General features: G+C 39.4%; 1 protein-coding gene across 8 annotated transcripts in view; it reads left to right on the top strand.

The window, feature by feature from the left end:
• LOC124177821 (two pore potassium channel protein sup-9) overlaps positions 1-18580 on the top strand; it is an 854038-nt gene that overhangs the window by 612534 nt on the left and 222924 nt on the right. For all 8 annotated transcript variants that reach the window (XM_046561043.1, XM_046560786.1, XM_046560962.1 and 5 more), the window contains 3 exons: positions 11505-11660; positions 12337-12512; positions 13102-13431. In XM_046561043.1, the coding sequence (XP_046416999.1) occupies positions 11505-11660; positions 12337-12512; positions 13102-13431 (662 nt within the window). The remainder of the gene's footprint in view (positions 1-11504; positions 11661-12336; positions 12513-13101; positions 13432-18580) is intronic.

The following is an 18580-nucleotide window of genomic DNA, read 5'->3' as shown; positions in this document are numbered from 1 at the left end:
AACCAGGTCTCCACTTTGATTCACTAACCAGAGCTGAACGGGATCTATGGTCCTGACGGTGATCGGAAGGTAAATGACGTGTGACGGTACCTCCACGATCTTATATCCTGGTGGGACGGTCGGGAAAAACTCGCGAATAGTGTGTACTTTGTGTCCATTGACGTAGGCGCCCGTTGTAATGCTGCACTCGACTCGCAACACGTTGGCCTTGAGTATAGTTACAGGCACCTCTAATTCGTTAGTCTTATCAACCTTCAATACACGTGGTGTGAATCCCACAAGTTGAGCAATGAAATCATTCGGCTCAAAGTTGATCGTGTGGTTGCATGTGATTTCGCTGCGTCATGTCTAATTGTTGGGTTTGATGGCAAGCCTGATATCTGTATTTCTTAGCACGTTTCGAAGATACTTCTCTATGTCCTCGATCTCGTAGCTGCCGGTAGGTATGGTGATCACTTTATCAGCTACGTGAATTTTATTGTGACCAACATCAACGTTGGGAATTGAATTGAAGGTTAACAATTCTACCAAGCCAAGAGCATAACTTTTATCACGAGCAAGTTCGATCGGTGGGAAATATTGTGCCTCAAGAATCAAAGAGGTTCCCGAAATCGTTAACGTTAACGAATCATCCATGACTGCGAGTGGTAGACTAACTTGGATGAATCACCCACCATACCTCACCACTTAGAAATTTCAGACACAAGTTTCCGCATTCAAATGTATCATAATCCTGGTACCTTTTATGATTGTATTTATCACTACCAACGCCGAGGTATTTTATGAGGTCTGAGGGTGGTTAAAGGTTGCCGAACCTGTCAAAGTAATGATATTATTGTCGCGTTTCTTGTATGCAGCCCAGTGTGTTCCCGGATCATCTTTGTCGTCAAGGTTGATTATACATGACTCGTTTTTTCGTGGAACGTTTTCGGGCATTTCGTTTCGTATGAAAACATCGCGGAAATGCAAAACCTTGAAGATTTTTGCATATTTCAACAAGTGCCAATAAGTCAACGCTCGACGTGGTAGCATTGCATCTAGTTTTTTGAAAGATGGAGACCAAGACCTATTTTATACGGTTTCATATGAAGCCCTTTGCCCAACGCGATAGCTTCCATAGTTTTGTTGTGTCGTCTGCTCTCTTCGAGTTTTCGTTTAGCAGAACTTGCATCTTTCACAGCTCTTGCTAAACCTGCCGCACCACCGGCTGACGCGCCTGTAGCACTGAGTCCAGCAAAAATAGAAATCAGAAACGATAGAAAACCACCGAATTTTGAAGGTACTGGAAGGACGCGAGGTGTTCGCACTTTACATTTTCCACCCGCTTTTCCAACGGCGTTCTCAGCTCCCTCCACCGCAGATTTGACAGCTATTTTTGCATCGTTACTTGGAAGCATAGAACGTTTTGCGGCATTTATAATTATTCTCAAGGTCGCAAGCTTTGATTTTCGAATTCTCATTCCAAGTTTCGATTTTATTTTCATTGTATTAGCTATTGCCCAAGCGGCTGCCTTCTCACCCGAATTTGCGTCCTTTGCGAGAACCTGTTTCCAAGCTTTCTCAGCCACCACCCTATAAGCCTCGTTTCTAACTTCAAGATGTTCACGATTCTGCGAGTAAGCAATGCCGTGGTCCTTGCAAGCTGTGTCGAGAAGATTGATTCCCGGATCACCCCGTGCGAGTCTCTTTGTTAATTTTGTACCAGGCCCACAGTACTGATAACCAGGTACATGCAATTTGACTGGAAGGCTGTTGATGATTTTATTCACCAGACCCTTGGGCACGGTGTTGCCGCTTGCTGCTTTGTTTACCTCTGTACGCGATCATGTTCGTGCGTTGACTGAAGAAAAGTGCTTTAAGACGGGATATTTATAGCGGCTCGGATCAGTCATGTCCGAGATGCGGTTTAAGAAACAACCTACTAAGCTTTTCGTGATGAATTTCGACAAAATTTCGGAGCAAAATGTCAAAAGGCACAAACGGCACGGTGAATTACTCTCGGATAGTGTACATACAATTTTCTGTGGACCGTCGAATTGTGGTAAAACTAATGCGTTGCTCACACTTATAACCCATCCCAACGGACTCAGATTTGAAAATATCTACATCTACTCGAAATCTCTCCACCAACCCAAATACCAATTGTTGAAGCAATTGCTGGACCATGTTGAGAGTACGGAGTATTTTGCGTTTACCAAGCGTAAGCAAGTGATTTCACCGGAAGAAGCACGGCCCAACTCAATAATCATATTTGACGATGTAGCGTGCGAGAAGCAGGACAATATAAGAGCCTACTTTTGCGTGGGTAGACATCACGACGTTCACTGTTTTTATCTCTGTCAGACGTCCGCGCGTATTCCCAAACATCTCGTGCGCGACAACGTAAACTTACTCGTATTCTTCAAACAAGACGATATGAACCTGAGATACGTACGAGTATACAACGACCATGTAAACATCGATATGTATCACACAGAGTTTAAAAGTGTGTGCTCTGCATGCTGGAACGGTGAGAAGTACGGGTTTCTGGTGATCGACAAAGACAGTGAGCTCAACGAAGGACGATACAGGAGGGGATTCGATTCTTTTGTTAGCCTGGAAAAGAAATAAAATCCAACGTTTTCGAGCGAGAGACGCGGTAGCGTTGCAGAATCAATTGCGTCAACATGCAGAGCTCTAAAATTTCCAAGCAAACAGATGTCTTATATCAGATCGCTCAAGCAAATGCTGCGATCCGTCGAAAACACAGATTGCTCAAGTCGGGCAAGGAATCTACGACTCAGAAATTGAGTGACGTTTTCAAACCAGTAGTAACTCCGTTGCAAGGACTGGTGAATGTTACAAAAGATACGAAACCTGTAGAACAAGAGGTGGAAGACATTGAAGAAGAAATAAAGCAGATGAAAAATGAAATGAAGAATGAAACTGTCTCCGAAATGGACGTTTCCTTTGCTTCGGCAGGAGATGAAACAATCGTAGAAACACCGGTCGAGAGAATCGAGGATGAGTATTTTGCACTGATGAGAGATGCGAAGACGAAAAGTAAATTGGACAACGCGTACGGTGTACGCAACCTCTCAAACGGACTAATGATTGGTGATTTGTTGATATCTTTCGAGAGTGATTACATTCGTATTGGCGATACGCATCACCCGAAAACGAAAGGTTTGCTGGAACTTATGTTCGAAAAGAAGCCTGACGGTTCTTCTGTGAGCGCCAGAGATCGGGAAAATTTTAAAAACATAATCCTCGCAAAGAACGCGCATAAAAAGTATTACTCATCCGACGGGGCTGTTCGAAACGATAACAGTTAGAAATTAGGAAATGTTATTTCCGAATTGATGGATCATTTCCCATCACCTCGCCGAAAGGGTGAAGGTCTACTTCCGCAAGCTACGATCACTCGACAAGGTATTGAAACGGAATGCGTTTTCTGAGATGATCCAAACCAGTGAATAGAGCGTCTTTGTTCACTCCTGGCATTTCAGGCAGCGAAAATTCCGAGCCGCAATAACGAAATCATCTCCATTATCGAAGAACTACGCGAAGCAGGAATCATTCATTAAACAGCTCCAATCGTTTTTGCATTCATTACCGAGATGAGCGTCGACGTGTTTGGACGGCATCTGGATGAAAATACGGCGCGAGCATTTGCCGGCCTCCGGGTGTTGGATTTCAAATAACAGCGGACGGGCATTATGATATACGGAACAAGAGACTGTGCAACGTCGCAGATCCCGCAGAGCCGAACAATGCTGTAACTTTAAAAATCTCAAAACGAAAATTCAACGTGCTGCAAAAACAAATCGACAACCTCGATCAAATGTTCAAAGTTTCGGCGCTCACCACGGAGAAAGCCTTGAATACCTTGTACACAGACTTCAAAACAGACAGGGACCTGTCGATTCAAAACGCAGAAATCGTTTCTAAATCGGACACCTGACTGAAAGCGTTGAAATATGAACGAGGAAATGCGAGCACTAGTGACAGAACCGCATAAGCCTGCATGCCGGAATTACCCACGTCGACGTGTAGACGTGCGCGGCATCAACGAGACCTGGCAGGCGGATCTTGTTGTTATGACGTCATACGCTGGAGAAAACAAAGGCTTCAAGTACATGCTCACAGTCATTGATACTTTTTCAAAGTATGCGTGGGCTGTAACGATGAAGAGCAAATCTGGAGATGATGTTACGAAGGCAATGGAATCTGTGCTTGTCCAAGGACGGGTTCCGAAAAATTTACACGTCGACAGAGGAACGGAATTCTACAACTCGAAATTTGAATCGCTTATGACACGCTACGGAATCAAACTTTACTCCACGTACAGTAATTTGAAGGCTTCGATCAGTGAACGTTTCCATCGAACGCTGAAAGGTAAAATGTGGACACGGTTCAGCATGCAAGGAAGCTACAAGTGGCTCGACATCTTATCTGATTTGGTTTCGGCTTACAACAACACCAAACACCGAACCATAAAAATGAAACCGTCGGATGTCACCGTTGCAAACGAAAGTCTGTTATTACGTCAATTGTACGGAGGGCTTCGAGCGATACCTACCATATCGGCAAAATTCAAATCCGGTGACAAAGTTAGAATCAGCAAATTCAAAAATATCTTCGAGAAAAGTTACACTCCGAATTGAACGACTGAAATATTCACGATCAGTCGAGTGGAAAATACTCATCCTATGACGTACAAGCTGAAAGACTACGGAGATAAACCTATAGCTGGTGGTTTCTACGAACAAGTGCACCTCAAGGTTAAACATCTGGATATCTGTCTGGTGGAGAAGGTGCTCAAGAAGCGTGGAAGAAGAATATATATTAAATGGTTAGGTTTCCACAATACACACAACAGTCGGACGAACAAATCGGATATGTGACATCTGAATAAATGAATTTTTTGTAAAAACGTATGTGCCTCTTTATTTCATATTCGATACGTAACAAGTATGCATCTTTATTTTTGAGACAATCGACAGACATATGTATCGTTGTACCATTTTCCATATTTCGGAGCGTTTTATTCACCATTCTACATAATAATATCTTATACATCATGGTACAGTTATAAATTAAGTCCTACATAGATTACAATACGGTAATTACACAGCTAAGGTGCAGGCTTGTAGCCCCACGGAAGCGCGTCGGTTGTGTTTTGAAACACGATGCGCTTGTCGTCATTCCAGCTTAGTGCCACTTTCTGCTGTTCTACGGTGTATACCTTGTGCTTTTGACTTAATATCATATGCTGATTTGTAGACAAATTTTCACGGTTAAAAACACATTCCAAATAATCGTTGGAAGTTAATTTTCTCAACGCTGATCCTCTGACAACTTCGGCCCGTTTACTGTCTTTCTCATCCCCCAAGACTCGCATGCGTATAATTTAGCTCTTATTCCTACAAATTCAAACATTAACTTCCCGTTATTCTCATCTTTCATCAAGTCGTGAACTTTTTTGTTTGCTAGAGGCATTCCATAAACGTTGTCAAGCGGATAATCAGACGTATTGAATTCATGCAAGTCCTCCTTCATATGTTCGTATATGTCGGGGACGGTAAAGTTGTAAATCAAACTATCGGTATCCGTATACATTAATTTTGCTCGGTTGCCGAATTTCCGTTTAAAATAATTGTAATGAAAATCGTAGATGTATGTTTAAGCCAGATCCATGATGGAGAAACCTGCATACAATGGTTTATTCAACTTGACTTTCGTCTCACTTATTTCGACGATAATTATATCTTTGTTGAAAACGGTGCAGCTGTGAAAATTGGTTTTGGCTATAGTTACTCCAGCACCGTATCTTTCATCCCATTTCGTGATCAGCCTGACATCTCCATACTTCCCAACATTTTCCATTGTTTTGCCAAAAACTGCGTTGTTCATCAGTTTGTAAAAATTTTTCTCGAATTTGTTGCGAGATTTTTAGCGCAAATCGGTATTCAAATCTATGTATTTTTTGAGCCACGCGGTTTGTCTGAATTTCAGAACTCTGTGAATTATGAGTAATTTTAAGCCTAATTGTGAGCATTGTTTCAAAACGCTATTGTGAACAACGTAGTTTTTCTTGGAAAGTAGCGTGGGCGTCAATTTCGGTTGCTTACTATTCGAGATCGGAAGTATATGTATAGTGCTCCGGACACAGTGGTAAGTCCTTATGAATTTCATGCAGTTCCTTACAATATTCCAAATCCACCTCCAGTATGTAACCAAACTCCGCATCGTCCGAGATGGTAAGAACATCGCATTGTCCGAAGTCTGATAACCATTCGAAGGAACTGTATGGCACAGCAAAGCTCATAGCAGCACCGTACAAATACAAAGTACAACACCGTATTAACGTCAAAGTACATGAGATAAGATTCTTCGACCTCAGGATCGAATGCCTCCCCCATGTACCTGTTGTTAGCCTTTGCGTATCTGTTCGAGCACTGTGACACACCACCGCGAATACCTTTTTCGATAAACATAACCATATCTATGTCGGTGAGAAGCTCGAGCTCGATGTCGGTACACTTTAACATCGCATCAAACAACAGACCGGGCGAGGTGTGATAATGTGACGGATCCAGGTTGTACGTTGTCCAACAGCTCCGTCGAAAGTTTTGAAAAACGTCGGCCAGTTAAAACACATGCGTCTGTGAATACAAGTCCGAATACTCTCCCAAAGTTTGAACGTTGAAAGTTTGCCAAACTTTACATGCATGTGCATAGTCGTCGTCTGATATATCCCGATCATTTAATTCTGAGTAAAATTGTTGTTTGGATGGTAGCCTTCTGTCCTTGAGCTTCTCCCAACTGTCTATGTATTCGTACGGGAACACTTCTTTTCTGGTCAATAACTGAAATTTATCTGAGCTACGATAAAATTTTCGTTTGATTGATTTCTGATCATCACCGAGATACGTTGCTAATTTCTCAAAACTACTGGGCATGAAACGGTACGAATCTAAACTTTATATCTGTCCCCTTGACATATTTTGTAAAAGAAATGTACTTTTCTGTGTTTACGGATAGAAGCTCGATTGTGCCCTCGAACGATGTAGCCAGTGCTTTGATCAAAAAATGTGAATCGTAACCCGACAGATTGTGGAATATCACTGGCATTGTGTGAGAATTTTGGTGATTTAGATTGCAACCTCGATGAGCAGCACCACGGTACTTTTCCGTGAATTGACAGTGATCACGATGTTTCACGTCTGTGAGTGTGAACAGTTTTTCACAAATGTGACACACTGTTGTTGAATGAAATTCGTTGATTTGATTGAAATTGAGTTGTTCCATCGGTACAACAGTTTTGAAATAAACTTCTAACGATTGTGTCAATTCCGCTAACTCATTCACAAACCATTGAATACAAGTCTCTTTACGATTAATTTTACATTCAGAAAGCGAATCGTCAAACGCACAATGTAGATAGTAAGCTATACTATACGGAAGATGCTTCTGATAAATTGTTCTAGTTTCCCCAAAACTTTTAAGAGTGGGCTGCAATAAACATTCTAGATTTGCGTAAACGCAGAACGGAACGGTTCCTTTATATTTGAAATTCCTAAATTTAAGAATTTTTTTCTCCTCTGTAGGTAGAATAACTTTGGTTTTGTTTAAATTCATGCAATCTACATTATGCTTAAACAAACACTTTTCGGATTGAAAGTGTGATAGATACCTATCACATAACCAAGTATGACGTTTATGTTTAGAAATTTGAGAACTCGTTAATCGAGACAGATTCCGAACATAAGTCAAATGAAAGATTCAATTTTTTTCATAATTTTCCATATCAACATCATCATCGTCATCGTCAGTGATTTCAGTTTTTATAGCTAAGAGATGAATCACAGGTTTATCAGACTCATTCTGACTCAGGTGAATCGGTACTATTACACTTTTTATACCATAAACGTAAATTGAAAGACCGTTAAGCTTCTCAAATTTTAAAATGGTGTTTTTGTCCAGAGACATAGGATACTTGATACCATCATACCGTAGCACTGAGCTAAAATGCAGGTACGAGCTGGTCGCGTTGGGATTGTTGTTGTCGGCTGGGAACAGAGCTGCGGTGACCGACCAAAGAAAGCAGTGAGAGTCCTTATTTCTGATGTTTACCACAGCCTTTTTATCACTGATATGCTTAGGTAACGGGGTGTACGTGAACACACCGCCTCGTAGTGGCACGTACTTGTTGATATTCACAGTCAAATTGATTATTTCAGTCAGCGACCAGTCTGAATCCTTTTCCTGGAAATCTTCCACCTTTTTCAACAAACGCTCTGTCGCGTTTTCTATGAACCATTTGTTGATATCCGTTGTCTGGAGAATGATTTCATCTCCCGTATTCAAAAATTTGATCTCTTCCACCATGTAATCATCTTTTCCAACTTCAAATTTACAAGCCAGGATAACGTTGGCTTTCAAGCTCCTGTCTTTCGTCAGAGCGTTTTTTAGTCTTGTCACAGCTAGTACCTTCGCGTCTTCCAGAAATCTCTCCACATCTTTATGCTTCAAATTGACGGTTGATCCAGTTCGAATTCTCCCCTCAAAAGCTGATTCCAAATCTTTCCAGTGAACTCGATCGCTTCTTCTTACTTTCCGCGTACCTCCACCCGTTTTCTGAAGAAGTTTGAATTTTTCCGCGAGCGCTTTCAAGAGTCCGACCGTTGTGATGATTCTCATCTTTCCTCCAATCGATGAAGCCATTCGCAAAATTTTGTTCAGAAGGCGAATATTTCGGCTTCCAAATTTTATCTATTTCTAAATCTCTACTGTTGATGATGATTTGTTCAAGATTTTGTACGCCGATTTCATAATATCGATCAATCTTAAACACTTCGCGGATTCCATCTTGAGCTTTTCTCTCACGTATACTTGACAAGTTGAGGCTTCATGATCGTTTGCAGCGATGAGCTTCCTTTTTATAGGGTAGCTGTACGTATGTTTGTGTATGCGCGTGCACCTTTTAGCATTCTTACAGCGATAGTAACCCAACACCGCAGATCCATGGCTCTGAATATACCGCGACTATCGGACGACCTTGCACTCTGGTCTTGAGTGAACCCGTTCAAAATTCATCGTAGAGTTCACAGTACAGTTACAAGCCAAAAAAATGTCACTTGGTTGATATCAAACCGACAGCCGAGTAAGTGAAAAACAATTCTCAGAACCATTAATTTTGGAATGTCGCGTGGTTGATAACGTGGGAAAGGAATGTGAGGTGGTTGATGTTACACGTCAGCGATATCCGAGTGGATGAAAAACAATTCTCGGAACTATTAATTTTGGAATGTCACGTGGTTGATAACGTGGGAAAAGAATGTGGGGTCGGTTGATGTTACACATCAGCAGTCCCACCGTGGGAAAGGAATTTGAAGTGGTTAATGTTACACATCAACAGTCCTATCGTGAGAAAAGAATGCGGGACGGTAAAAAAGTTCTCGCCCCCACTGCGCCCTCCACCGTCGGCAGACGAGCATCACATAAAGACTCTGACCTTCGGTCGGTAAGATTGTCGGTAAAACAGCAGGATTTTGACCTTCGACTGATAAGAATTGTCGGTAAGAGAGTGCGATTTTTACCGTCGACCGATACAACTGTCGGTAAGGTTGCACGGTTCCAACCTCAAGTCGGTACGTCATCGCGGAAAAGGGTTTGAGTCTGGGGAGAATGTTGGTCAGTGTCGGTAACAGGAATCTGTGAGTAGAACCCGCCTTGCTGAGCTACTTTGCTGGGTTATCCGAGTCTTCAAATCGTACGTTTAAGAAGTACAAGGTACAACTTGTTAAGAGTAGCTTGAAGGATTCGCGCCTATTGTTCGATTCAGGTAAAGATATGTTACCTAAAAATAAGTACTCTGATTTTGTTTATAAGATCTGCAGAGATTGCAACAAACCATAAGTTGGTCAAAATAGCAGACATATTGCAGTAAGATTAAATGAACAGAAGAACATCATAAAAGATTATGAAGGCCACTATACAGCTCTAATTAAACACGTAGTACGATTTGATCGTTCGTTTTATTTTAATAATGTCAATATTCTGCATGAAAAACTACGCCATTATAAGCGTCCAGTGCTTGAAATGTGCAATATTGTGAGTCATACAGACTCTGTTAATCGCAGACAAGATGTTAAGAATCTAAGTGACACCTATGTGAAACTTTTCATCGATGCTAGTCTCTAGGATAAGTTACCGATAGTACTGTTAACGGAGTGATTGTATATTGATAATTCCTGATCTTTTTCTTTGCACTTTTGGTTCTTCTCTCTCCTTGCTCTGTTTTGGTCAGTTCTGTCTTATTGAACACACGTGTGCTAGCGTTGATGAATTTGTTCCGTTGACTGATCAATTGCGGATGGAGATGTGAAAGAGGGGGAGAAACAGAGACGGTTTGATCCTGCGTCCTAATAAATTAAACCAGACTATTTAGTTTAATCTGAATGTATTCTCAACGCAAGGCAGTTTAGTTGACCATTCTTTTGATTGTTGACTGTGGCATTACTACTTTAATTCATGTTATTTGGTTTTCTTGTTTCATTACGTAATGTAAACGGAGTCTAGATCCCCCTTTGTGCTCGTTCTGTAAATAGTAGCCTGATGATTGTTGGCAAAATCAAAATAAATAACCTTTCAAGGTTAATACTATGAGCGATCTAATTTAGAACTAGCATAATTTTGACTATGTTTTTGAAAAAATGTTTAGTATTTTTCTCGATATGTAGGTGTTAAAAAAACAATATGTCCTAAGGAGGGCCTACACTGTAGCCGAAACATCGAAACTAATAATTCATGGTTCTACTTCGACCGTTTAAGGATAATGTATGCACTACACATGCGGCAAAGGAAACGAGCGAATACTTTAGTGTTTACATTATTTGTCAGTTGAAGTGAATACAGCCCCTGTCTTCCTCAAGCTACGAATTGATGCGGCATACTGGTCGTTGTTTTGACATACTTGTAAATAATTGAAGCAGTTCTGTAGACATTCATGAAAGGTATGCGCAAAAATTAACTTCAAGGCAGGTAACAGAATTCAGTAAATAACTTCAGTTTTCGCACTGATCTACGGCAATTCAAAGTACGAAAGAGGAATCACCCGTTCCAGCAACAAACGCAAATCGGAGCCACAAAATCTGTGATTCGAGTGGTAAAATAGGAAATTGTTCGTAGTAAAGAAAGAAATGTACCGAATTTATTAAACTTTCAGTTAGTTCGTCGACTCGAATCGATGTCAATGTCTTTGTTCTACCTCAAATTGGAGATGTTCATTCCTTTCTTTTATTGTTAGAAAAAGTATATCATTGCATGGAGGTTTGGACGCATTTTTTGACAGTTTTGTACCCATCACATTATTCAATGCTCCTTTCACCATCCCATAATCGGATTTGTTGATCAAATTTTCAGTATTGGAGTTTATATCTACCCTTAACACACTCACATGCAATTGCGTATCGTATTCAACAAATACAAATAATAATGATCTTTTATTTTGCGTGCAGCTATAGAGAAAATGGTGATACGGAAGTACAATATAAGCGAGGACGACTTCAAGGTGATGGAAACGGTTGTGCTGAAGACGGAACCACACAAGGCAGGTCAGCAGTGGAAATTTGCTGGGGCAGTCTACTACGCTACTACGGTGCTTACTACGATTGGTAAACCATTCAATAATATTTTTGTTAATACAGGGTTAGGAACTCTTGCTTACTGGCGTATTGTTCACATAATATGTTTATTGGTAACTAATAGGTGATTTGCACGAAAATGAAATACAGTTTGGTAAGCGTGAAGCACACATAACAGTGACTAATTGTTGATCTCATACAGCGAATCAAGTATCACATTGCATCGATAGATTAAAGCAGCATCCTCGTTGCGTGCGCGTATAGCCGTACCATATTCAACCATCTCTCTCAATTTCCGTCCCCTTTATTATCTTCTTGTTAATCTGAAATATCGCTCGTATAAACTGTGACAAGCTTCTCGATTAATTGAAAAAGTCGACGGAGATTGATGAAATTCAGATGGCACTTCAGTAACACCACGCCAACCTTTACTGAGAAATTTCTTTTTTATATTGAAAACGTTTGATCTTTTATTTTAAAGATCGAGCATAACGAAAATTAAAAGTAACATCACTAAAATGCAAATTAAAACTAGACGATCTAGTGTATCTAGAAAAATGTCTTGGAAAGGCAAGACAAAAGTATAATAAATAGTCTGCTATCTTCCACCATTTTCTGAGGGTACAACCCCCTGAAATTTGAACGGATGCAGGCACATGAATTGTTTTTTTTTCTTATACTCATAATTTTTTTTTGTCTGTTACAGGATACGGACACTCTACACCAAATACCATAGGTGGTAAATTGTTTACGATGTGCTACGCTATCGTGGGTATTCCATTAGGTCTTGTCATGTTTCAAAGTATAGGCGAACGGCTCAACGAGTTTTCGTCAGTTGTTATACAAAGCGTGAAACGTCTTCTCAATTGCAAGGATATACAAGTGAGTGAACAGGAATATAATTGATGAAATACGTGGACCAATCGTTAACAATCATCTGGCTCAAAACTCGTAGGACCAGATATTAGTTTCAAAGGCTTAAATGTCTTCACGTACTTATTACGTGCAAGATCACAGACACATCAAATGTCTACCACGTGTTAATATGATCAGTCCAAATGTCACAGTGGCCAATAGATACATAATAGTGTAATATCTATATTATTTGACAACTACATTAAGCTTGTGAAATGCACAAAGGGAATCGTTTGTCACGACAATTTTGTATATCGCTCATTGTAGTATACCTCAATAGTGACGTATAATACTATAAAAAAAGCATATCTCAGGTATGTTTCAAAATTAGTAATGCACTACTGTTACGTAAAATTCACGCAATGATACAGCTGTACGATCAATTTCACAGCATAATGTGACTGTGATACGAACGGACGCAGTATGTTTTTCGGGGAGGTAAATAATTTGTATGTCATCTTGGCGTTAACTGGCTACCTGGGTATAAAGTACTGTTTAGAACACATAATTATTAATAATTATAACGGAATGTAACGGAAGAACTTTTGAGTTTCAGGCATCAGAAATGAATCTGATATGTGTTGTTACGACACTCTCCAGTCTCACGATTGCTGGGGGTGCCGCAGTCTTCTCAAGATATGAAGGATGGTCGTATTTCGATTCAGTTTACTACTGCTTCATTACGCTGACGACAATTGGTTTCGGCGATATGGTTGCCCTCCAGAAGGACAATGCGTTGGACAACAAGCCAGAATACGTGATGTTCGCTCTGATCTTCATTCTGTTCGGTTTGGCCATTGTTGCTGCCTCTCTGAATTTGCTAGTTCTTAGATTTGTCACTATGAACACTGAAGACGAACGGAGAGACGAGGCGGAAGCTTTACAGGTGTGTTGGTACTATTTTAATCAAAACTAATTGCTTTACCTCGCCACTTTACAGTAAAATTATTACTCTTACTATTGTCAATTGTGTACCGTGTGTCACCAAATTCTTTACAGTGAATGTATATTGTTCAATCCCATTCTTTATTACGCAATCCCTTTGGGTACACGGACTGCCTGTCGTATTAAGGCGGATGGATACATTGGAAACTGAAAGAAACGCCGATATTTTGTTGTTGTTGTGATTCTATTGCATTTATAAAATTACATTTTTTCATGCATGTACATATATTTAAATTAAATTGTTTTATCGGAAACATTTAAAATGGCACTCCTGAAAAAGCCTTTTTTTGGCGGTGGATAGCCTTCTGGATAAGCGGCTGGTTTGAAACAAAAAATCCAAATGTCATTTGAAAGTCAAGATATGAAACTAGAATTTTGATTGAACACATTATTGATTTTCTAAAATTTTTAAAAATGGCGCCCGAATAAACAAAAAAAAGCAACAATTCATCACTTCTTTGCACGTTTATTCGAGTTAAAAAAGTGAGAAAAAAAATATCAGAAATCTGGTCAACTCAATTCCAAGAGAAAAGAATGAAGCATATGCCGTCCAAATATCAAGTGAATTGATCAAATAATTATCAAATTATCATGTTTACTGTTTTCAAAAACTTGGTTTCGAAAAAAACGCATTTACAGTTTCATGACTGCTTTATTGCGTGAAAATATCGTTTTTTTTTTTTGACGCACCACCAATCCGCAATTAATAGGCAAGATAGCAGTACTTCAGCATCGGCAAGTAGATCTTCAGCCTACTGTCTTTCTTATCTTTTGTTTATTAGCTCTTCTCTGGTAGTGGCAAATACTGTTCTGTTTCTATTTTGATCCTTGCAATCACCAATAAAACCTCTCTCTTCTTGAGTAACCTTCGGACTCATTTTCATTGTGAAACTCGTAAAAATTAAATTTTTTCCACACAAAACTGATGAGCCTCACGAAAAAAACATTCGCGTTGTTTACAGCGATAGCCATGATAACCTGGTGACGAATGTGGCTCACCATACAGGGACAGGTATTTGGTCTCATCGTTGGGAAGCGATCAAAGAAAGATCTGAGCTTCATGAGAATGCACTAAAGAAAATGTGAAATTTTGTCATTCTAATGTTCCCATCCCCTTCAACTAAACTACATTGCCACTTTCAACGTGTATAATTTTATCAGCGGCGAAATCAAGCGAATTGATGTGTATGTGAACCTAGCATCTCAAATGTTGGAATCTCATATATGAGCTTCATATTTACTTGCATCCACTATAGTTCTACAGTTCCTGATAGGTTTTAACAATAGTTCTGTCGATTTAGCGATTTAAATCGTGTTTCAAGAAATGAGATGCCAACTTCGCAAAACACATGTCAGCATCTCATTGTATTTCGAATATTTGAGTATAGAGAAGTGAGAATCTGGAGAGTTCTACTGTACAGACAAGTTTTAAGAATAGTTCTGTAGCTTAAACTCCGCAGAAAATGAATTATAAGCACAAAACCCATGTAATACGATTTTAAATGTCATTTTGGAGTGTCTGAGGGATCGGTCGACATAATAGGTTTAATTCTGTATGAGTGTTGAAAGTGAAGACAAGAATGAAGCGTTGGGGTCTCAAGCCCTCCCACAATCGTTATAAACAATTAGTGTAAATGTGATACCAACGCAACCGTGAGATGCTAAAGCAAAAGTAGGAGTTTAAGGCTTTAGCGAGGTTCTGAATATTGGTAGTAGTGACCATACACAATCTTGAAAAGAGTTGCGGTCTTTAGCTTTCTCTCAATAATTCTGAACAATTATTGAAAACGTGAAATGAACAAAACTGTGCGATGTCAATGCAAAAATCAGAGTTCTGGGCGTCACCGAGGTTCTAAATATAAGTAGTGATGACCATACACTATCTCTAGAAGAGTTACGGTTTGTAGCTTTTTCTCAATAATTACAAACGATTATTGAAAACTTAAAACTAACAAAACTGTGAGATGCTGACACAACAATCCGAGTTCTGGATTTTAACGAGGTCCTAAATATTAGTGGGAGTGACCATACACAATGTCGGGAAGAGTTACGGTCCGTAGATTTCTGTCAATAATTATAAACAACAATTGAAAACGTAAAATGACCAAAACTGTGAGATGCTGATGCAACAATCCAAGTTCTGGGTTGTAACAAGGTCCTAAATATTAAGAGTGGTGCCCGTACGCAATCCCGAGCACAGTTCCGGTCCTTAGCCTTCTTCCAGTAATTATAAACAATTATTGAAAACGTAATATTAACGAAACGGTGACATGCTGATACAAATATCCGAGTTTTGAGCTCCAGCGAGTTGTTAAATATCATTAAAAGTTAAATATGCAGAAGGTGGGCTCTACGCCAATTTTGGCAGGGAATTTTTTTTTCGTATGAACGCCTTCACTTTATCACCATGAGTGATATTCAGTCGGCGGAGCCTGATATTTTTAATTATTTCTATAAGTTATGGGGTCTTGAAATTTGACGAAACACGCGATAAAATAGGGTATTATTGTGCATGTCAACGCCTAAAATGAAGGTAAAAAGTGGTGAGATTCATAAAATATGCATTCCTGAATGTAATGTAAATAATTAAGTTTTAAATAAAATAGTTAAATAATCAATATATAAATAATAATAATTAATAATTAAATAATTAATAGTTAAAAAAGTTCGAATTCAACGTCTGTACCTGCTTGGGTTTTTAGACGGGCATCCATTTATTATCTTAGATCCACTACCTTTCATGCTTGCTTCTGCTTCCTTTTGCTCCCCGAACTTTCCTCCTGTGCTCCACGTCTACAGCCGCTATGCACTCTGTTTTTCCCCATATCGCATTCGCCGAAGAGTGGTTGGGAAAACTCGCAGAAAAACCAACCACCGATACGGGTCGGTTGCCTACCTAATCCCCCCTCTAGCGTCAGTGCGAGTAAATCCAAGCATGGACTTCCAGGGGTGCCTCGGTCGGTATACCTCCTCCCCTGCGATACCATGGGTAAGTCAAAGATCGGCCGAGGGACCATCATCGCGCGATAAGAACCGCCTTGCGAGAGATTACCCGAGCCAAACCCCGACCACCCACTCATCGCAGAGAGCTGTGGGACATGGATTGATACTGTGGAACTCCGAACTACGTGGATTGCAGATTAACACATAGAATAAAATTGTATTGGTGTCGGCCGTGGGGGGATCGAACCCAAACCCGCTGCGTGCGAACCCCGAGCCTCACCCACTAAGCCACTGCGCTCCTCCTCAATAATTTATAATTAAATAATTAAATAATTAATAATTAAATAATAAAATATACGGAAATAATTAAATTATATATTATACTTATGGATATAATTCAAAATATCAGCCTCCGCGATTACAAGCTTGATTAATACGAGATTAAGAATTTTTTGGGGACGAGCTTTTATGGGGGCCATAGGGGGAGGGGGGGGAGGGGGTATTTCTTCAGCATCATGTTCAGGAAGGCTTTTTTGACAAATCCCCCTAAATTGTTAATATAGGCGTCAAACCGTTTAGAACTTCCCGAAATTATCGCGCGGTTCGTCAAACTTCAAAACCCCATATTTTATGAAAATAATTAAAAATATCAGCATCCACCGGTTGAATATTATTAACGGTGACATAATAAAGGCGTCCATACCAAAAAAAAATTTGGCATTGAAATTTGTGTGGAGCCCCATTTTTGCATAATCACCGAGAATAGTTCCGGCTTCCAAAAATCTTCCAATAATAATCGTTTATCAATACCGGTCGTATTTCCTAAGTGCAACTAGCGAAGTCATATCGCTTCTGGTCGATTCTTGTACTCATTGGACTTCCGTTAGCATACGCTCGCATCGATAGACGAGGGTTTGAATTATTTTTTTGAAATAACAAAAGAAAGCTGACATGCTATGAATTCCTTACAAATGGAAAAGTCGGGATAGAATGTGATAAAAAAAGATATAATAATAAAGCGTTGTTTTTTCAAAAGTGGTGAGTAGCAAAACTCACCACCCTGATCGCAAAACATCAATCCCTCTTTTTGCTCACTTGGACATCGCGAATATGACAGTGAGATGCTGATACTTCGGTGTGAGTTCTGGTCTCTCGACATTTTAACCGACAGCTCAGTCATCTCACGAAATACTGAATAGCATTTGGCCTTCAGCCTTTTCTGAACTATCCACCAGCTATACGACAGCGAGTTACTGGTGTTTGAGCACGATTTCTAGACTCGCTCAAAGTTTCCCATGACGATTTACACATGTATAATGTACATTTTGTATGTTTTTGTGGACAACTTGTTTGCAAATTTATATCCTTACTCTCTGCATTACCCAGAACCAACGACGAGGACGTGGTAAGATTTGGTTCCATTTAATATTTAGAAAATTTTTTTCGTTTTTTTTCAATTTTTATCTACTTTTTTGTATTTTTTTCTTTTTTTTCATGTTTTTATGTTACTCACGTGGTTTACCACACAAGGTGTCACCCCAGCAGAAAGTCACTGCTATAATGTATCCTCACAAAATGTTAAGGTTACGACAAGGACATTATGGGTCAAACTAATTTTCAGCCGTTTTTGAGAAAATCGACGTCGAATAATTTGAGTCACGTAAGCGCGGGTTGCGCGCTTCCAATCTTACTATAGTTTTTTTACTTTTTCTGTTCCCTACATCATTCCCATGCAAAATGTATCAAAATTATAAGAATTAATCATTTGTTTATACTTATATTTTACGAAAACGCAAAACTTTTTATTTTATCATCACCCACCTGAAAAATCGCGATTTCTGCATCAAAAACCTTAATTTTTTTTTTTTTGTTATATTTCAGCTTTTATAAACAGAAAATTACGATTTCCAGTTGATGAATTACGATTTTCGTGTGAGTGGTAACTAGAATGAAAAATTTCTTTGTAATATAAAACAGATTTGATTCTATTTAATACTTTTTTGACTTGAAAAAAAAAAAATTCGCCTTCTTTTATTTTTCGGATTTTATTGTTCTTTTCTGTTTTTATGTTACTCACAATGTAGAACACATAAGGTGTCAGCCCACCAGTAATACAATGCTACGATTTTTTTCGTTAAATGTTAAGG

The sequence above is a fragment of the Neodiprion fabricii genome, chromosome 1 (genome assembly GCF_021155785.1).
Source record: "Neodiprion fabricii isolate iyNeoFabr1 chromosome 1, iyNeoFabr1.1, whole genome shotgun sequence".
NCBI lineage: Eukaryota > Metazoa > Arthropoda > Insecta > Hymenoptera > Diprionidae > Neodiprion > Neodiprion fabricii.
This window is presented reverse-complemented; position numbering and strand designations above follow the sequence as displayed.